General features: G+C 42.5%; 1 protein-coding gene and 1 long non-coding RNA gene across 2 annotated transcripts; one reads left to right on the plus strand and one right to left on the minus strand.

Annotated features, from left to right (window-relative positions):
- Positions 1–1,487: 1,487 nt before the first annotated feature.
- Positions 1,488–5,935, plus strand: LOC129859234 (uncharacterized). Its single transcript, XR_008760140.1, has 2 exons — positions 1,488–4,305; positions 4,866–5,935. It is a non-coding gene; the product is annotated as an uncharacterized LOC129859234 (long non-coding RNA).
- LOC129859233 (phosphoenolpyruvate carboxykinase, cytosolic [GTP]-like) lies at positions 5,825–21,629 on the minus strand. The gene is made up of 10 exons (XM_055928737.1): positions 21,079–21,629; positions 13,335–13,547; positions 12,781–12,965; positions 12,086–12,292; positions 10,079–10,266; positions 9,548–9,710; positions 9,036–9,251; positions 7,867–8,004; positions 7,457–7,552; positions 5,825–7,014 (listed from the first exon to the last, which is right to left on the minus strand). The coding sequence occupies exons 1-10, from the start codon at positions 21,108–21,110 to the stop codon at positions 6,542–6,544; spliced, it is 1,911 nt and encodes a 636-aa protein (XP_055784712.1). The 5' UTR covers positions 21,111–21,629; the 3' UTR covers positions 5,825–6,541.
- Between the last annotated feature and the right edge of the window lie 556 nt (positions 21,630–22,185).

Consider the following 22,185-nt stretch of genomic DNA (forward strand, 5'->3'; position numbering starts at 1 on the left):
CAATTTCACAACAATTAACTTATACACACAAGTGTAAAGGAATGAATAAGAATATGTACATAAAAATATATGAATGAGCGATGGCCGTACGGCATAGGCAAGATGCAGTAGATGGTATAGAGTACAGTATATACATATGAGATGAGTAATGTAGGGTATGTAAACATTCTATAAAGTGGCATTGTTTAAAGTGGATAGTGACACATTTATTACATCAATTTTTCATTATTAAAGTGACTAGAGATGAGTCAGTATGTTGGCAGCCGCCACTCAATGTTAGTGATGGCTGTTTAACAGTCTGATGGCCTTGAGATAGAAGCTGTTTTTCAGTCTCTCGGTCCCCGCTTTGATGCACCTGTACTGACCTCGCTTTCTGGATGATAGTGGGTTGAACAGGCAGTGGCTCGGGTGGTTGGAGGCGTGCATGGCCACGTAGTCATGGGTGAACAAGGAGTACAGGAGAGGGCTGAGAACGCAGTCTTGTGGGGCCCCAGTGTTGAGGATCAGCGCGGTGGAGATGTTGTTAGCTACCCTCACCACCTGGGGGCGGCCCGTATGAAGTCCAGGACCCAGTTGCACAGGGCGGGGTCGAGACCCAGGGTCTCGAGCTTGATGACGAGTTTGGAGGGTACTATGGTGTTAAATGCTGAGCTGTAGTCGATGAACAGCATTCTCACATAGGTATCCCTCTTGTCCAGATGGGTTAGGGCAGTGTGCAGTGTGATTGCGATTGCGTCGTCTGTGGATCTATTGGGGCGGTAAGCAAATTGGAGTGGGTCTAGGGTGTCAGGTAAGGTGGAGGTGATATGGTCCTTTACTAGTCTCTCAAAGCACTTCATGATGACGGAAGTGAGTGCTACGGGGCGATAGTCATTTAGCTCAGTTACCTTAACTTTCTTGGGAACAAGAACAATGGTGGCCCTCTTGAAGCATGTGGGAACAGCAGCCTGGGATAAGGATTGATTGAATATGTCCTTAAACACACCAGCCAGCTGGTCTGCGCATGCCCTGAGGACGCGGCTGGGGATGCTGTCTGGGCCGGCAGCCTTGCGAGGGTTAACACGTTTAAATGTTTTACTCACGTTGGCTGCAGTGAAGGGAGCCTGCAGGTTTTGGTAGCGGGCCGTGTCAGTGGCACTGTATTGTCCTCAAAGCGAGCAAAGAAGTTGTTTAGTTTGTCTGGGAGCAAGACATCGTGGTCCGCGACGGGGCTGGTTTTCCTTTTGTAGTCCGTGATTGACTGTAGACCCTGCCACATACCTCTCATGTCTGAGCCGTTGAATTGCGACTCTACTTTGTCTCTATTCTGACGCTTAGCTTGTTTGATTGCCTTGCGGCGGGAATAGCTACACTGTTTGTATTCGGTCATGTTTCCAGTCACCTTGCCCTGATTAAAAGCAGTGGTTTGCGCTTTCAGTTTTGCGCGAATGCTGCCATCAATCCACAGTTTCTAGTTGGGGAATGTTTTAATAGACGCTGTGGGTACAACATCACCGATGCACTTGCTAATAAACTCGCTCACCGAATAAGCATATTCATCAATGTTATTGTCCGACGCTATGCGGAACATATCCCAGTCCACGTGATCGAAGCAATCTTGAAGCGTGGAATCCGATTGGTCGAACCAGCGTTGAACAGACCTGAGCACGGGCGCTTCCTGTTTAAGTTTCTGTCTATAGGCTGGGAGCAACAAAAGTCGTGGTCAGATTTTCCCGAAAGGAGGGCGGGGGAGGGCTTTATATGCGTCGTGGAAGTTAGAATAACAATGATCAAGGGTTTTGCCAGCCCGAGTCGCGCATTCGATATGCTGATAAAATTTAGGGAGCCTTGTTTTCAGATTAACCTTGTTAAAATCCCCAGCTACAATAAATGCAGCCTCATGATATGTGGTTTCCAGTTTACATAGAGTCAAATTAAGTTCTTTCAGGGCTGTCGATGTGTCTGCTTGGGGGGGATATACACAACTGTGATTATGATCGAAAAGAATTCTCTTTGTAGATAATGCGGTCGGCATTTGATTGTAAGGAATTCCAGGTCAGGTGAACAAAAGGACTTGAGTTCCTGTATGTTGTTATGATCACACCACTTCTCGTTAATCATAAGGCATACACCCCCGCCCTTCTTCTTACCAGAGAGATGTTTGTTTCTGTCGGCGCGATGCGTGAAGAAACCAGGTGGCTGTTCCAACTCTGACAACGTATCCTGAGTGAGCCATGTTTCAGTGAAACAGAGAATGGTACAATCTCTGATGTCTCTGGAAGGCAACTCTTGCTCGGATTTCGTCTACCTTGTTGTCAAGAGACTGGACATTGGCGAGTAGTATGCTCGGGAGCGGTGTGCAATGTGCCCGTCTATGGAGCCTGACCAGAAGACCGCTCCGTCTACCCCTTCTGTGGCGCCGTTGTTTTGTGTCCCCGGCTGGGATCCGATGCATTGTCCTGGGTGGTGAACCAAACAGAGGATCTGCTTCGGGAAAGTTGTATTCCTGGTCGTCATCTGTTCCTAAATTATGCTCTCTGGTGTATTTTGAACATTGAGAGCGGACTCCTGCGGTTGGATAATAAAATGTAATAAAAGTGTTTTCTGCCTCTCGGGCTGCATACGGGTTTAGGTCCAACCCCTGTAAGGCCCTGCGTTAATCTGGCCTTGCACGCAGTCCTGCTCTGTCCTAACACAATCAGTCCTACTCCTTCCTTAGCACAATCTTTTTTTTGCTACACAGAGGCAGGATATTGGGAGAGTCAGTAAAGAAAAGATCACACGACCTCATTGACGTTGACCTGTATCATGGGGATTCATGTTGCAGGTGCTTTGGCTGCTGATTTCTACACCACGCACCTGAAAGCATGTATGCACTGAGTGGCTCATGTGTGAACATCCCTTGTTCATTTAATATTTCTGAGGAAAAGAGGAATGAATATTACAGTACACAACCTACCTTTGGAGTGTGGTTGAAAAATGCAGACCAATTTGATCAGTATCCAAACAAGGTGATCTTCAATGGTGGTAAGACAAGCAACATTTATTAAGTGGATATTATTGGAAACCTGTCCCAGATCAACTGCATCACGGTCTTCTTCAATGTAACCACCAGTTACACTGATAAATACTTCTTCAGGATTGAGAATAGACCATTCCTTCTAACATTCATATGGAGGCATACTCAAATATAAGTCAAGTAAGAAATCTGTTTAGTTGTTTATAAAGTATTTTCTCTCGTTACGAAGTAAGAAATCTGTTTAGTTGTTTATAAAGTATTTTCTCCTGTTACGAAGTAAGAAATCTGTTTAGTTGTTTATAAAGTATTTTCTCCCGCTTCGATTACTTGTATCAAATTATATACAAATGTAAACAAGTGGCCAAATGGGGAGGTCAGATTCACACAGCTGCCCACTGATAATGGATCAGCTGGACTGATGGAGGCCGACAGAAAAGTGCTTTATGTTTGTGTTTGCAAGTATTACAGATTTGCCTCTCAGACCCAACATTACTGTCTCAGGTGAGGTAAAAGGAGGACACACCTGTCAGTTTGAACTGCTCTGCTGTCGCACCTTGTCCTGAACACCCCGCTGAGCTGAAATGGACTCTCCCAACAAAGTCCACACCTAAGAAACAACAAGAAAATCCAGACCAAACCAAATCAGTTCTATTCACAGTGACCTTCACACCTTCATCAGGAGAAAAACATAACTTTACTGCAGTCTATCCAGTAAGCTACAAGACATCTGACCATATCACAACGCTTAATGTTTTAGAGCGGCAGGTAGCCTAGTGGTTAGAGTGTTGGGCCAGTAACTGAAAGGTTGCTAGATCAAATCCCCGAGCTGACAAGGTAAAAATCTGTCGTTCTGCCCCTGAACAAGACAGTTAACCTACTGTTCCTAGGCTGTCATTGTAAATAAGAATTATTTCTTAACTGACTTGCCTAGTTAAATAAAAATCTAATATTTGGGGCCTGTAAATCTATCATTATGATTTCACTGATGATTATGGTATTGATCAGACAATTCACTATAGCAGATGCACTCTTCATTAACCCCTCTCCCTCAGTCTCTCTTAAGGACACCTCAGTCTCCCTCAGTACAGCTGACCCAGTATCAGTGGGCAGTTGTGTGAATCTGAACTACAGCCAAACATCCTGTGACAAACTTTACCTGGTTCCAGATCAGTGGGGGTAAACCAGCCCGGGTAGCATCTGGACAGACGCCCTCAATGTGACTGTTGGTGATGGAGGGCTGTACTACTGTGAAGCAAGAGATGATCACAGCATTGAGAATTCAATGAAAGTGCAGCTAGCAATTGAAGGTAAAAAAGAGGCCCATAGGGCACAATCTTTGGTTAGATATACTTTAGAGATCTTTTTGTAAGAAATGTGTGCTGTATTTTCAGGGCAAGAAGAGTCTGTTTACCTTATGGTTTTTGGGATTGTAGCAGAAACTTTTGGGTTCTTTTTGCTTGGCAGCCTGTGTGGTACACGCTATCCCTGGCCTCAATGCAAAATGATTTATGTGTGTTTGTGCTTTGTATGTTAAAACCTTCTCAGTGCATTCAGAAGACCTTTCTAAATGTCTTCCAGGAGGAGAACATCCAGGGCTTTTAGGGTGATGTGACCACACCGATGGCAATACCACATCCTGTAAAAACATCGAATGATAACAACATAGCTATGCTGTATCTTCTTTGATTACTAAGCATTTAGATTGTAGATCATTTATTGACAAAATGCCAGTCAATAATGTAATTCTCTGCTTCTCCTGAACCTACAGAAGACAGTTTTATTAACGTATCCTCAGCATGTGTTGTTTAACCTGCTGTAAGGACCTTAGAGCTTTACACCTGTTCCTCTCTATGTGTTCTCTCCACAGAACTCCCTGTTTGGGACGGTGCACACTAACCAGGCGACGGCCGAAGAGGAACCAGGGGAACCAGCAGAAGACCAGCCTGAGTAGATCCACTACGGCGAGGAACCAGAGGAACCTGCAGAAGACCAGCCTGAGTAGATCCACTACGGCGAGGAACCAAAGGAACCTGCAGAAGACCAGCCTGAGTAGATCCACTATGGCGAGGAACCAGAGGAACCTGCAGAAGACCAGCCTGAGGAGATCCACTACGGTGAGATAGACTTCTCCAAACTTCGGCCCAAAGAGACCCCAGCTGTAGCCCTGGACAGGGAACAGGAGCAGGAGAGTGAATACGCTGAAGTCAGTGTGAACGGGAGAGGGGCCCAGGAACCTCCAGTTAACAACCTAGATGGGGTTTATGCACAAGTGGATAAGAAAAGTGCATTTTAAGTATTTTTGGTATGTACAGTATGTATTGAGTATTTGTTTTCTATTGGCAGATTTTTATTTCTAACTTTGTGCAACTCAATTATTTGCATATTTGTTGAATTTTCTGATGTGAAAAGTGCTTAACTGATTAAAAGTGTGGGTTCCACAAGCTATAGCGAATTCACCTGATTGTGCAACTGAAGGCAGTTTAAAGCCATATAAAGTCAACTATGACTGCATTGCTTATTCTGGGGTTTTAGGCTCGGTTTCTGTATAAGCACTTTGTGACAACTGTTGTTGTAAAAAGGGCTCTATAAATACATTTAAATGGTTGATTGCTTGAGGAGAGACACAAAATTAGCTGGAGACAGTGGTTTGCAACAAGACAGGAAGTTGGTGAAGTAAGTGTAAATAGCCTGACTGATGATCAAATCTATTGGTCACCGTTTCCCTTTTCTTTAATACAGTTATCTTTATAATATTATATACACTCCATGTATCTTTTTAGGAGTTTTCATTTTATGTTGAGTGTTGATCAAAAGACACAATTGAGGCAGATTTTGAGGATGTTTATTAATTGCATCGTACTAAAAACGTTTAAATGAAATTTCCATTGAATGTATTATTGGTCCAACATTGAACATAAAGTAAACATTATATCATTATCATGCATTTTTATTGAAGACAATACAAGTTGCCAAAAATTGCAAATTAATCTTTCACCCAATGGAATTTAGTTCAAATGTTTTGGTTTCCCTGAGCCAATCAGATCTATTTCCTCCACATGTTCAAGCCAATGGCCATTCAGTAATCTCAGTGACTAGTAAGAGGCCAGCAGTGCATTTCAAAAGATGTCGTTAATATTCTGCAAAATGTATATGGATATTAAACCTTGTTATGATAAGAGATGTTTATTTGGGCTAATAGCTTGTAAACAAACATCCAATGCCTTTGTACTTCATTGCAAGATGTCAGTAAGGCATTACTACACATTGATTCTACTCAAATATCCATTGACAGTGAGTGGCGACTGAACTGCATTCGTTAGTGATGCAGTCACATCATATCATTGTATTCTCTTACAATTTAGAACCTTTCGTTTACATCTTCCCACATATACTCAATGCAGTTTCCCCCAAACTGCAATCAGTTTGTCAGTCACTTTTTCTTACCCCCCACCCTACCCATCCCCACCATATTGCAACATCAGTGTAGTGTAATGTCCAACAGTCTAAACTTTCTCTTTTCAACTGACTCATCTGGGTCTATGCCTATCCATTCCTGATCCTGTCCTCCAGAGCCTTCAGCTCTCCCTCCACCTGTTGGGGGAGGTCGGCTCCCACCTGCTGGGTAAAGTACGCCCGCAGCTCCTGGGTCTCCTTCTCCCAGAAGGCCTTGGGCAGATCGAAGAGGGCCACCATGTCCACCTTGCTGCCCAGGCCCTGCAGGTTGATGGCTCCCTCCTGTGGCACCCAGCCCACCAAGCTCTTCTTTGCTGCCTCGTCCTCCCTCTCGCGGCCGCAACGCTTGAAGATCCACTCCAGCACGCGGGCATTGTCCCCGAAGCCTGGCCAGAGGAAGGAGCCCGACGTGGGGTCCTTACGGAACCAGTTGACGTGGAAGATCTTGGGCAGGTGGGTGGGGGCCTTGCGGGTCTCCATGCTGAGCCAGTGGGCCAGGTAGTCGCCGAAGTTGTAGCCGAAAAAGGGGCGCATGGCGAAGGGGTCATGCATGATAACCTTGCCTAGGGATGAAAAAAAACATTTTAATCAAAAGGTCATTGCTTTATACATTGACACTGCTGGAGAGGAATCAGGGAATACAGTATACTACCTAATCAGGGAATACAGTATACCACCTAATCAGGGGATACAGTATACCACCTAATCAGGGGATACAGTATACCACCTAATCAGGGGATACAGTATACCACCTAATCAGGGAATACAGTATACCACCTAATCAGGGAATACTGTATACCACCTAATCAGGGAATACTGTATACCACCTAATCAGGGAATACTGTATACCACCTAATCAGGGGATATTAGCCCTAGATATGTTTTTCCTGTTCTATTGTATAATTTTCCGTTGTACTCTATAGACAGCTCATATCCACTTAAATGACGTACTAACAAATGTAGTTCTATGACAAGCTCTTTAATGAGGTTTATGAGGTACTGTACCTTTGTACTCAGCAGCTGCTGTGGCCTCAGACCTCATAGAGGCTCCCACAAACACACCGTGACGCCAGCTAAACGACTCATACACCAGTGGGACACCTGGGAAACAGAGAGGTCAGGGGTCAGGACATGGCCAACAATGTGACAGAGTGTCCCACAGCTCCCACAACACTGGGAGCAAGAATTTTAGAACATATCATTTCAAAACAGTTATAATACAGAATAATCTATTTTCCAGTTACATTAACCAAACGGTATAATTTGTAACACTGGATATAGCACCAGAGGTTTGCTGTATAGGAGTGTCTGCTACATGAATACAATGACAATATAATATTATTCTTGTTGTATACGAGTTCCTAAAGTTCCAGAGTTCCAGTGTTTTAGTCATTGGATCATTAAAGGCCACTCACCCTCTGGCCTTCTGCCACCGAAGATGATGGCATCGATGGGCACTCCTTCGTCACTCTCCCACTGGGGGTCGATAATGGGACACTGGGCCGCCGGGGTACAGAACCTGGAGTTGGGGTGGGCACACGGGGCAGAGTCTCCTGTGGAAGAAGAGAAAGAGGGTGAATACTATTAACAGAATAAAACATGACTGTATAGAAATTAGTAGTACTAGTACATGAACATTTCTACAACATTTGATTTGATGATAAGCATATAAATAACTTAGAAACATGATTACATTGTTCTTAATGCTACTAGATTCATGGATAAATGCTATGTAGGGATTTACAGAGTTTACTAATGGTTAACTATAAGTAGTTTATGAGCAGACATTCTAATGAAGTGTCACTGTGTACTTTCTCTACCCAATGACAACACAAGGACAGTGTCACACCATGTATCCAGGAGGCACTGTTAACACTACAGTGAGTCAACTCTACCTGTCCACTGTTAACACTACAGTGAGTCAACTCTACCTGTCCACTGTTAACACTACAGTGAGTCAACTCTACCTGTCCACTGTTAACACTACAGTGAGTCAACTCTACCTGTCCACTGTTAACACTACAGTGAGTCAACTCTACCTGTCCACTGTTAACACTACAGTGAGTCAACTCTACCTGTCCACTGTTAACACTACAGTGAGTCAACTCTACCTGTCCACTGTTAACACTACAGTGAGTCAACTCTACCTGTCCACTGTTAACACTACAGTGAGTCAACTCTACCTGTCCACTGTTAACACTACAGTGAGTCAACTCTACCTGTCCACTGTTAACACTACAGTGAGTCAACTCTACCTGTCCACTGTTAACACTACAGTGAGTCAACTCCAGCTGTCCACTGTTAACACTACAGGGAGTCAACTCTACCTGTCCACTGTTATTTTTTATTTTAATTTTACCTTTGTTTAACTAGGCAAGTCAGTTATGAACAAATTCTTATTTTCAATGACGGCCTAGGAACAGTGGGATAACTGCCTTGTTCAGGGGCAGAACAACAGATTTTCATCTTGTCAGCGCGGGGATTCGATCTTGCAACCTTTTGGTTACTAGTCCAACGCTCCAACCACTAGGCTACCTGATACCCCACTACAGTGAGTCATTACACTACAGTGAGTCAACTCTACCTGCTTTCCAGGATTTGCCGTGCCAGTCGGTCAGGGAGACCCCTGCAGCAGGGGGGTCCAGTCCCTCCCACCATACCCCTCCGTCGCTGGTCTCGCCCACGTTGGTGAACACTGTGTTTTTGGCGATGGTCGCCATAGCGTGAGGGTTGGTCTTCAGGGACGTGCCAGGAGCCACGCCGAAGAAGCCGTTCTCTGGGTTGATGGCCCTGAGTTTACCTGAGGAGAAAGTGACAAGGTGAGTCACAGACATACATTAAAGGATTTATTCCTTGAAGGAAGTGATGTCGTCAATTTAATAATTTCCTCTCTAAGAAAAGGAGGGGAAAGGACTTGACAAGTGGGAGTTGCTGGTTATAGTTGCAATGGGTTGTACAACTTGTCTGGCCATGAAATGAATAACATGAGTGTGAATGTTCTAGTATGTTACTGTTTGAGCCTTTACTAGTCTGTCATTGTCTCTACAGAAGCTCAGAGTCTCAGAGTGTGTGTTGAGTGTGCATCCCTCCCCTCACCCTGGCTGTCAAACTTCATCCAGGCGATGTCGTCTCCCACACACTCCACAGTCCAGCCAGGCAGCGCAGGCTTCATCATGGCCAGGTTGGTTTTCCCACAAGCACTTGGGAACGCCGCCGCCACGTAACGCTTCACTCCCAGAGGATTGGTGATGCCCAGGATCTAGTGGGGGAGGAGTGACAGAAAAGAGAGAACGAGAGAGAGGGAGATATTTTCAGAGGGGGTAGGTGTTGCATTGACTGGTCAGTTTCACCGGTAATGTAGGAACATCAGAAGGGACTAACTAACTACTAACTGCTACTGCATGAGGCACTGACTCTGTCACATACAGTATGCTCAGATCTGAATCTGGTAATCCATCTCCTGATATTGCAGGTCAGCACAGAATTCCCTCTTTTACTCATTACTATGTTCCCTGTCTTCGAGCCCTGTCTGCTCTTCATGTATAAGATACAGTATTCCTGTTGGAACCCCTTCAAAAAAGGGAATACATTCCTGTCTGTGCACCCTTATCAGGTCCCTGTTCTCACCAGCATGTGTTCGGCCAGCCAGCCCTCATCCTTGGCGATGCGCGAGGCGATCCGCAGAGCGAAGCACTTCTTGCCCAGCAGGGAGTTGCCTCCGTAGCCGCTGCCGAAAGACAGGATCTGCCTGGTGTCTGGCAGGTGGGAGATGAGCACCTTCTCTGGGTTACACGGCCACGAGTTGACCAGGGGAGCTGGGAGGAGCGGAGGAGGAGGTGGGGAGCATGGGAGGAAGATGGTGATGGAGGGGTGAATTTGAAAGCAAGGGATGGAATAGATGGAGAAAGACAAAATGAGGTGAGGCAAATGGTGCTTGAACGGCATACTGCTGAACATGTATAATTATGTAGGATACAGTTGAAGTCGGAAGTTTACATACACGTTAGCCAAATACTTTTATAATCAGTTTTTTTTCATCCTAGTAAAAATTCCCTGTCTTAGGTCAGTTAGGATCACCACTTTATTTTAAGAATATGAAATGTCAGAATAATAGTAGAGAGAATGATTTATTTCAGCTTTTATTTCTTTCATCACATTCCCAGTGGGTCAGAAGTTTACATACACTCAATTAGTATTTTGTAGCATTGCCTTTAAATTGCTTAACTTGGCTCAAACGTTTAGCCTTCCCACAAGCTTGGGTGAGTTTTGTTATGGCCACTCCAATACCTTGACTTTGTTGTCCCTAAGCCATTTTGCCACATCTTTGGAAGTATGCTTGGGGCCATTGTCCATTTGGAAGACTCATTTGCGACCAAGCTTTAACTTCCTGACTGATGTCTTGAGATGTTGCTTCAATATATCCACATAATTTTTCATCCTCATGATGCAATCTATTTTGTGAAGTGCACCAGTCCCTCCTGTAGCAAAGCACCTCCACAACATGATGTTGCCACCCATGTGTTTCACGGTTGGGATGATGTTCTTCGGCTAGCAAGCCTCCCCCTTTTTCCTCCAATCATAATGATGGTCATAATGGCCAAACATTTCTATTTTTGTTTCATCAGACCAGAGGACATTTCTCCAAAAAGTACGATCTTTGTCCCAATGTGCAGTTGCAAATCACTTTTTTATGGCGGTTTTGGAGCAGTGGCTTCTTCCTTGCTGAGCAGCCTTTCAGGTTATGTCGACATAGGACCCTTTTTACCGTAGTCTGGCTTTTTTATGGCGGTTTTGGAGCAGTGGCTTCTTCCGTGCCGAGCGGCCTTTCAGGTTATGTAGGACTCGTTTTACTATGGATATAGATACTTTTGTACCTGTTTCCTCCAGCATCTTCACAAGGTCCTTTGCTGTTGTTCTGGGATTGATTTGCACTTCTCGCACCAAAGTACATTCATCTCTAGGAGACAGAACGCGTCTCCTTCCTGAGCGGTATGACGGCTGCATGGTCCCATGGTGTATATACTTGCGTACTATTGTTTGTACAGATGAACATGGTACCTTCAGGCATTTGGAAATTGCTCCCAAGGATGAGCCAGACTTGTGGAGGTCTACAATTGTTTTTCTGAGGTCTTGGCTGATTTCTTTTGATTTTCCCATGATGTCAAGCAAAGAGGCACTGAGTTTGAAGGTAGGCCTTGAAATACATCCACAGATACACCTCCAATTGACTCAAATTATGTCAATAAGCCTATCAGAAGCTTCTAAAGCCATAACATAATTTTATGGAATTTTCCAAGCTGTTTAAAAGCACAGTCAACTTAGTGTATGTAAACTTCTGACCCACTGGGATTGTGGTATAGTGAATTATATGTGAAATAATCTGTCTGTAAACAATTGTTGGAAAAATGACTTGTGTCATGCACAAAGTAGGTGTCCTAACCAACTTTCCAAAACTATAGTTTGTTAACAAGAAATTTGTGGAGTGGTTGAAAAACACATTTTAATGACTCCAACCTAAGTGTATGTAAACTTCCGACTTCAACTGTATGTGATATGCAACAATGTTGTTGTTTTCCAAGTTTATGATATAACTTACAAGATGGCGATAGAGAGAGAGTCTCTGGGCAGTGGTACCTTTCAGTGGGAGAGGTTGCCCGAGGGAGTGCTGGCAGCGCACAAACTCTGCCCCTTGTGACAGCTTGTCCATGACTGGGGTGCCCATGCGTGTCATTATGCCCATGCTGGCCACCACGTAGGGCGAGTCCGTCACCTGCACGCCAAACTTAGACAGCGGAGAGCCCACCGGGCCCATACTGAAAGGGATCACATACATGGTTCGACCTGAGGAAGAATGAGGAAATTAAGTAATTAAAATTGTAATTGAGTGTTAGACATTTTTTCTCATTACAGACAAGTCTCAGTTGGCTAGTTGAAAGCCCTGGTGTCTCAATCAAATGTGACTGTTTCAGAGAATCATTTAACCCCACACTTTATTCCTAAACTCTACCATTTGATATTTAATTACTCTTGACCCTCTTACTGTCTAAATAGTCTAATTAGTCCAAATTGTACTTCAGTAGTGTAACATTATAACACAACGTTGATAGTCAACTATAATATTTGCCACTGATGCCTTAGCTAGTTATGTTAGACGTTTAGGCCGGTTTTCTGATGCAAAAATAGGCATTTAAAAAAGTGACAAACCCAATTTGAATGAAGACTGACAGTCCATTACAGACAACTGATACAGGCAGCTGAAACTATAGAGAGGTTGTGTTAAACCTCTTGTCTGAAAGCTCCAGAGTAGAACGGTGTGTACAGTACAGTACCTGCCATGCAGCCTGGGAAGCGGTCCTTCCTGGCCTTCTGGAAGTCACCCTCACTCATCCAGCTGCCCAGCTGGCTCTTAGCCCCCCCACCGGGGGTGGGGATGGTGTCCCTCTGGTTCTTGGTGACGATCACTGTCTTACTCTCCACGCGAGCCACATCCTTGGGGTCTGTGCGTGCCAGCCAGCTGCCCAGAGAGAAAAGCCATAAACAGACTATTAATTATCTTATAATTCTTTATGGCAATGAGTATAACAGGTCTGGAGTCTTTTGTTGATCTCAAGGGCCACAGTGGAAAAAGTGACCCAAGAGATTCTTTGATGTATGACTGAAATTGTTTCAGATTAATATTACAGAGTCAGACAGATAACTTTGTTTGACAGACTTAGTACTCTAAATAACGTACATTCAATTTAAGAATTCTTCACTAACCAGAATATTTTTTATGTATTCTGCTCTACATTAGCTTAGATCACTAGTGAACTTAACCTACTTTGTGATATAAAGAGCCAAATTCCTACTAAACCTGTGTAGCAGTGATCACAGCAGCACTCACCAGTTCTCATACTTCGGTAGCTTCTTCACCATGCCCTCCTTCTCCAGGCCAGCTAGGATATGGGCTGACTCTTCTGCACTCCCCGTCACCACATGCACATTGGCAGGCTTGCACTCATCCACCGCCCCCTTCACGAAGTCAGCCACCGCTGGGGGCAGAGAGGGGATCGAGGCCAGGGAGCGGACCCCCACAGATGCCCCCACACCACCCCGTCTGTACCAAGACACAGGGAGGTAGAAGTGGGTGTGTTACAGAGGTTTACAGGGGAGGAACTGTATTCAAACATACTGTACCATACAGACATGATTTTAGGTTGCTGGCTGATAGCAGCTGTAAGAGGAGCAATACTATGATAATTTAGCAACTCGCAGTTATCAAATAAGATGTGCCCCAAATGGATATCAAATTTACATCTGGTGTTAAAATAGGCAACACAATAGGAACAACATTTAAATACTGGGTAGCAAGATGCACAATCAACCCCTTCAGTATGGTTTCAGGGATGCAATTCTATTGAGAGTAGATTACAGGAAAATGTGTCACTACATTCTTACTATTAGTGCTAGTATTAGAGCAATCCACAGGTAAATAATGCAATGGGGTAATCGACTAATGTAGTGTCACTGAGGAGTAGACTTGGGTTCTTCTCCAAACCCATTCTTGGGAATTTTGTTTTACCTAAACCACGGCAAGCACTGTGAATGTGTTACTTCTGAACATATTCTAGAATAACATTTCATTATCAGGTGTATGGTTTGAAACAAATAATACCCATGCATGTTCACTATTATTTAATCATCTGCACGAGACAGACATCACTATGACCTAAAACTCAAACGACTTTTAAGAGGACAGACCATCGACAGACCTGACATATCCCTAACCAGCTTGGTTTTCCTGCTCTTCCTTGGGCTCCTTAATTATATAACTGAGTAGCATGAAGTTGCCATTGGGATGCAAACTACAGCCTAGGGCAGTGCAACCTGAGACTTCAGCTCAGAGCTCTTTATAATGGTGGGGGCACGTGGGGGGGGCTTTCTTTTATTTGTTAACAGCACAGTGTTCACAAGCAAGGGCAAAACACAATCAATTACAACATGTGTGAGAGCTCTGGCTAGCTGACTAGAAACACCAGGCGCGATGGGTTGATGGTTTGACAACAAAAAAAAGTCTGAGGAGGATTCTATGTGTGCTCAGATGCACTATTCAATTGAAACTTTGTTTTAAAAAAAAGTTAAATAACTCTTTATACTGACGTGTCTAGGAACCTCTGGAGCTGGTTTGGCTATCTCTTTGTCTCTAGGAGCTGCCTCATAATTTGACTTGCAATCCAACTCATGGCTAGGTCTATTGACTAATTTGGCTAAGAATTTAAATCACACTATTCTACCTTGGTAGCTAGGTGAAAGACAGGTTCCGGTAAAAGGGCTGACAAAGTCTGTCCCAATTGGCTGCATTGTGGGTGTCATTAAACTTCCTGTGTAAACAACGGCCATTTCTAAAGGAAGGGTTGAAGGCTGCCCAGTGTCCTAGGTGCAAACTGAGAATATAGATTGTTGTTGATGGGAAAATGCCCAATGTCACAGGGAACAAGTATTGTTTAAACACTGTTTAACCATTTATGTGATGAGAAGTCATCTTAGATCTTCTCCAGTTTATGAAGTCTATTTTAAGTGATTAATTTCTGCTTGCAGTCGACCAGTGTTATGTCCGTTGTTAAGTGAAGACCAAGGTGCAGCGTGGTAGGCGTACATTTCCTTTCATTTTAAAAGTTCCACCAAAAAACACAAAGACAAGATCCCACAACTGAAGGTGGGAAAAAGGGCTGCCTAAGTATGATCCCCAATCAGTGACAACATTAGACAGCTGTCTCTGATTGGGAACCATACTCGGCCAACAAAGAAATATAAACATAGATTTCCCACCCTAGTCACACCCTGACCTACCAAATAGAGAATTAAAAGGATCTCTAAGGTCAGGGCGTGACATCCAGATGTGTGTATTGAGAAACTTCAGACTGGGAGGGAAGGAGAGAGAGACCTTTTGCCCACAAAGTACTGAGTAGGAAAAGAGAGAGCAAGCAAGAATACAAAAAATGAACCAGAAGAGGAGAACGGTTAGGCTTTCCACCCTTTCCTCTGTGTAGATTGCCATTCTCAGGAACAGGTCACTGCAAGCAGACTTTACTGAAAATATATATAGAGCACATACTGTAGGAGCTTTTGTCCTGTCATGTTGAGCCCAATTGTTAGAGTAATCACTTGAGCGTCTGTCTATAACTTAACTCACAGTAAATAAGAATTAGGGAGCCAAGAGTGAGTGGAGGTTGGTTTCTCTTTTTCTTTTAAACCAGGGATCATCAACTAGATTCAGCCAAGGGGCAATTTTTCTATTGAGCAGATGGTCGGGGGGCCGGAACATAATTACAAATAATTTGTTGACTGCAAATCGACCGCAAGAAGCCCAGACAGATATAATATTTGACTAAAACATCATCATTTCAGACCTTGCTTACATTTCTATACAATCTCACTATAATGCTTGGGAATTCTTGAGAACAGATTTCCAAAATGTAAATAACTTGGAGCTGATTTCCTGGTGTTTACAGTGTTTTATGTATGTCCAACAATTAAAATAAAAATTAATAAAAGAATATATATTTTGCTCAGAAAACTTGGGGGCCAAATAAAAAATTCGGCCCACGTGTCGTCAGTTGGGCAACCCTGGTTTAAACTTTCTTCCTATTCAAAGTTCCCCCTCTCCTCCATTTCACCTTTGACCTTTGATAGCTTATTTCATCCTCCTGCCCTCTCTCTCTCTCTCTGCCACCCATCAGTCCTCTTTACCCATCACCCACTTTTGACAGATTGTCATGGTAGATGTATAAGGTAATGGGAGGACTGTGCTCAACATATAACATGTGCTCGTATGTATTGTATAAGCGCAACATGTTTCCATTTAAGGGTATGACAAAAGTCCCAGCTTCCACTACAAGTACCATAGCAGCACTTCTGTACAAATCTGCTTGTGTCATGTTTCAATGTAGCTCACCATACCTATGTATGATATGTTACGAAGTGTATTTTATAAAAAACATTTGGGTGGTGATATGGGCTTCAATATAAAACACCTCTTTGGGTGAATTCACTTATACCCACATTTTCAGTCACAATTTGCTTATACCACATAAAATGACTTGCATGATATTAATAAAAATGAAGCGTCGTTTGTTGAAATGTTGTAAGATAGGCCTAATGCACTTTTATATTCGTATGAAAGGGTTAATAGTTCCTTTTTGATAGGCTAACGTTACTTGATGAAGCCATGCTGTTATAGCAACTGTGCTTTTGTCTTGAAACTAAAATGTAATGAGAGTAGCCTACAGACCAGAAAATAAACCATTTTAATTGTCTGCACAGGCTTGTGAATTGTTGCATTATTCAAGAGTGGAATATGGTTTGGTTGCATTATTCAATAGTCTATACGTTTTAGAGGAAAAGCATCTGTCATTGTTGAATAGTTTATGCTTCCTGGCTTGTGACCAATGTTCCCTCTAAACTGCGCGCAGCTCCCTCAGGGACTGCCTTGCGGAAGAAATATCAGCCCGCGCAGAGATTGACCTTCACTCAACATTCTAGAGTTTTCCCCGTTAGTTAACACTATCAACGTTTCCCTTTACCGTGGGAATTGTTATCGAATCAACGCAATATTAGCCACTTTCAATGCAACATACCGAAACAAAATAAACTATGCAAAACTTAGTATGCAAAACTAACTATGCAAGAGGTTTTGTTGTAGTCAAAACTCATCGGAGTAGGATTCTATTACATTGACAGGCACGACTCAGGCCCTACTCTACACAGACCAGTGTGTTATAGCCAATCAGAGCTGCAGTAGGCCTTTATGCAAATAGACCATTGCCATATATGGATTTGTTCCATTCACCAGTGGTGTAAAGTACTTAAGTACAAATACTTTAAAGTACTACTTAAGTAGTTTTTTGGGGTATCTGTACTTTACTTTACTATTTATATTTTTGCCAACTTTTACTCCACAACATTCCTAAAGAAAATAATGTACTTTACACTTCATACATTTTTCCTGAGACCCAAAAGTACATGTTACATTTTGAATGCTTAGCAAAACAGGAAAATGGTCCAATTCACACACTTATCAAGAGAACATCCCTGGTCACCCCTACTGCCTTTGATCTGGCAGACTCACTAAACATAAATGCTTTGTTTGTAAATGATGTCTGAGTGTTGGAGAGTGCCACTGGCTATCTGTACATTTTTAAACAAGATAACTGTGCTGTCTGGTTTGCTTAATTTAAGGAATGTGAAATTAGTTATACTTTTACATTTCATACTTAAGTATTATTTAGCAAGTACATTTACTTTCGATACTTAAGTATATTTAAAACCAAAAACTTTCAGACTTTTACTCAAGTAGTATTTTACTGGGTGACTTTCACTTAAGTCATTTTCTATTAAGGTATCTTAACTTTTACTCAAGTATGATAATTGGATACTTTTTACACCACTGCCATTCACTTTGAACTGGACTGTGTTTACAGCATGAGCGGTCGTGAGTAGATGAGCTTGTTTTAAGATCAAAGCGAGAGCTACACTACTGTTCAAAAGTTTGGGGTCACTTAGAAATGTGCTTGTTTTTGAAAGAAAAGCACATTTTTTGTCCATTAAAATAACATCAAATTGATCAGAAATCCAGTATTGTCACGTTCGTCGTATGAATCGGACCAAGGCGCAGCGTGGTATGCGTACATTCTTTATTATAATAAGAATGAACACTGAACAAACTAACCAAAATAACAAAACGACACGTGAAGCTATACAAAACGAGTGCTGACAGGCAACTACACATTGACAAGAACCCACGAACACCAAAGGGAAAATGGCTACCTAAATATGATCCCCAAACAGAGACAACAATTAACAGCTGCCTCTGATTGGGAACCATATCAGGCCACCATAGACACACAAATCACCTAGTCCTACAAAAACCCTAGACATACAAAAAAACCTAGACAATACGAAAACTAACGTACCCACCCTAGTCACACCCTGACCTAACCAAAATATAAAGAAAACAGAGATATCTCAGGTCAGGGCGTGACAATTATAGACATTGTTAATGTTGTAAATGACTATGTCTACACTGGATTTCTGATCAATTTGATGTTATTTTAATGGACCAAACATGTGCTTTTCTTTCAAAAACAAGGACATTTCTAAGTGACCCCAAACTTTTGAACGGTAGTGTACATGTAGCGACTTGTGCACATTTGTACCTTTTCTTTGCTATTTAGTGAGTTATTAGCCCAGTTATAGCTAATTTGTAGTCAGCAATGGCACAAAACATGAGCACAAAACATGTGCATTTCTTGACATCTTTGAAAAGCGAGTCAGGTAAAGAGCTTTTTTGTCATAAAGGGGCAGTGTTGTATTTTGAGACAGGCTAAAATAAGCTAAGTAGCCAATAGGCAGAGGGTAGCATAATTTGGCTGATTCTCTGTAATAACGGTATGAGAATATTTATGCATTTTATTTTGAAATAATATTTTCAGTCACATCCTTGTTTGAATGACAAGTGGATAAACAAGTTAATGTCAAGCCCTGCATGTTTTTTTCAAAATTCTCATGGAATGTAGGCCTACATTGAACACCACGCATTGGCCGCCTCTGTAGGCTGAACGATAGAACAACTATTTCTATGTTAAAATGTTATGGGACGCATTTTCTCCATAGTTTTTTATGGTAGGCCACTCTGGTAGGTCTACATTATGATCAAATAGCCACAGTAGCCTACTTGAACACTGTTAAAAATTACTTAAAGCGGGTACAGCCTCAGTGTTCACAGTAAATGTGTGCCGGAAGTTGCACAGAATTCTCACAACGTTCAAGTTTGAACTCAGCAGACCTGAAATTTTCTGTGACCCCCAAAAAATTTGTGAACATTGCTTGTGACTACTGTGATATTTACAGTCAATTTGAGCTGTGGACCAAGAATGTTGCTTTGCCAGCGAAAACTGAAAACTGAATTGAAAAGTAGAATTATCTTTAGCCACCACGCCCCTCAGACTCTCCTTTAGATCTCGTAGTGGGAATAGGGCCTAGTCAGGGAGAAATGCGAGAACAAAGATAGACATGAAAATGTATAATTTCTCAAACCCTGTGGTCCTCTCTTTTGGTTCCAGCTGGGCTTTGCTTAGTCTCATTTCCACAAGGACAATGCAACACACCTCCAAAAATGTAGACCAATCACTGTGCACCACACACAGTCACACCCACCCTCCCCCCAAATTGAATGTTAATAGCTTGGTCCATAGTGCATTTTCAGGAACTGAGCAGAAATGCACATATCACATGCAACCTACATACAGAAAAAAATCATTCATAACGCATAGACATGCAGAAGTAAGGCATTGAAACTTCTATGTCAATTAGGCGGCTACACAAATCCTGACAATCTCCAATTCACTATGATGCTGTTTCAACACATACATATACACCCACACACCAATAACAAATGCATAGTAGACACACAAACACAGTTTGTAAGACTGACAGTGTCATGCAGTTCACTCTGAAAAGTAAGGCAAGATGCACTCAAGACTGCTCACATACTTGTTAGTCTCTGTGTGACGTCACCAAACATCCTAGAGAAAGAGTGGTGAAGAGAAAGTGGAATGACAGAGATTCAAAGCAATAGGATCTTGAAATTCTGTCCTTCATTTTCTATCTCAGAGGCGAACAGCTTTTGAAATCTGGTTGGTCAGGTTTGTTCACCTCCAAATCAGTCAGACACAAAACAAGACACACAAAGTTGTGTGAGCTGTGCTATATGTCTGTGGCATTTTCTATTAAGATCTTTCTTTATAGTTCAGTGACAATGGGGTCATTCCATGTCACCAACGTGTTGTAGGAAACACCATACACCTAGCGACCTGGTCAGCGTGCACTGCGCCCGGCCCGCCACAGGAGTCGCTGGAGTACAATGAGACAAGGATATCCCTACCGGCCAAACCCTCCCTAACCCGGACGATGCTAGGCCAATTGTGCGTCGCCCCATGGACCTCCCGGTCACGGTCGGCTGCGACAGAGCCTGGGCTTGAACCCAGAGTCTCTGGTAGCACAGCTAGCACTGCGCCACCCGGGAGACCTTTTCTTGTGCTTTTTGAGGTGGAATGACTACTCATTGGCTAGCTTGGAGTTATTCTTTCCTCTCATCATTTTAAAACAAGACTGTCAATTTAACAACAATTGACAATCAATTTGGAGATGATGAATGTCTTCAATATGACTTTCCATTTAACAATGAGGATATTTAATCCTAACTTTATGGACATGTAATCTCAAGTTTGTGTCCTTAACATTTGGTTACAATGCATCTCTGATATTCCCTGAGTTTTCCATCATAAATGTATACCCTATCATCATAAGGATGTTTGCATAGGATTGCTGCCAACAGCCATATCATGAGCGAAATTGCGATAACTGGTAAAAGTATCCTATCCACTATAGTGATATTACTCATTCATGACAACTCATTTTATTCCATCATCACCATACCATAATTTGCATACTGCAGTTGCAACATTTTAAATGTAGCAAGGATGGGAACAGTTCAAATAGACATCGAATACACTATGTACAGCATACTGTGCCATGGTTAGTCAATAAGGAAATAATATGTTTCAAATTGCAATATGCTAGATACTCACATTCTGATAACTCCAAGAAAAAGACACGACATCTTGTAAAATATAAAATATAATAGATATCTTTACAAAAAGAAGAGAGACGTGTGCGCTTTAGGACCAACCACAACTCATATCGGATTGGCCTATGAAAAATAACTCCAATGTTGAGGTAACCTGGTGTAGGCTAATGAGAGAACCTTGTACTTTGCAACACGTGTAACTTATCGGAGGCATACGCCTTGATCCAGGTTTTGCACTTCGTTCTCCAAACCGCAGCCTATTGACGATGCCTGATAACTTCAATGCAAACAAATAGCCAACCGATTGCATATATACACCAAGCTAAATGTATATTTCTTTCGTCAAGTAATCCAGCAGTAGTCTTGGCTATTGATTACGCTGTCCGTTCAGCAAAGGTTAGGCTATTAAACAGGACTGTCTGAAAACAAATAAAAGGTCTAAGAGTTGTCTCTCATGTTAAACTTGTTTGTTTTCTTTAACACTGCAAAGAGGATAAACAAAGTAGAGCATTTCATACAACTATCATATTCTGTCCCTGCTCCTACTGTACATATCCACTGTTTACAGCCCATGCAACAAAAACGCCTCTACCGGCTGATGCAAGTTCTGACGTTTCTGTATCAGCCAAGACAGAACAGCCACGGTGGTGATTGGCACGTACGGCATATGGATGGAGAATCAAATGTTTAGGAAGAAAGTAGTCCACTTTTGGGTTGTGCTCGAAAGGGACATGAAGAGTCAGCTGAATAAATGCAAAGTCGTTGAAAAAGTAGTACAACGGAAGGATGTCTCATAATGATAACTGGCTATTGAAAATTCTCTTGACTAAGTTGGTCTAGATCCAAAAGTGATATTTAAAATGGGCATAGAATAGTAGGCCTACCTGCGTTATTACACCCACGACATACATATCCAGTGCTTAGGTTTAGCAGGATCCTGTCGGAACAGGATCATCCACCTCTCTGTTTTGGCCTGTTTCGTTCTGGAACCTATTTGTCCGGATCCGGTACCTCTCGTGGCATGAACAATTATTGTTACTTTCTGCAATGTAAAATAAATTATAATAAACGCGATCAAAGTTCATTCGAATTGCCTCTTCGTTAACCC

This window comes from Salvelinus fontinalis, chromosome 7 (assembly GCF_029448725.1).
Source record: "Salvelinus fontinalis isolate EN_2023a chromosome 7, ASM2944872v1, whole genome shotgun sequence".
NCBI classification, from domain to species: domain Eukaryota; kingdom Metazoa; phylum Chordata; class Actinopteri; order Salmoniformes; family Salmonidae; genus Salvelinus; species Salvelinus fontinalis.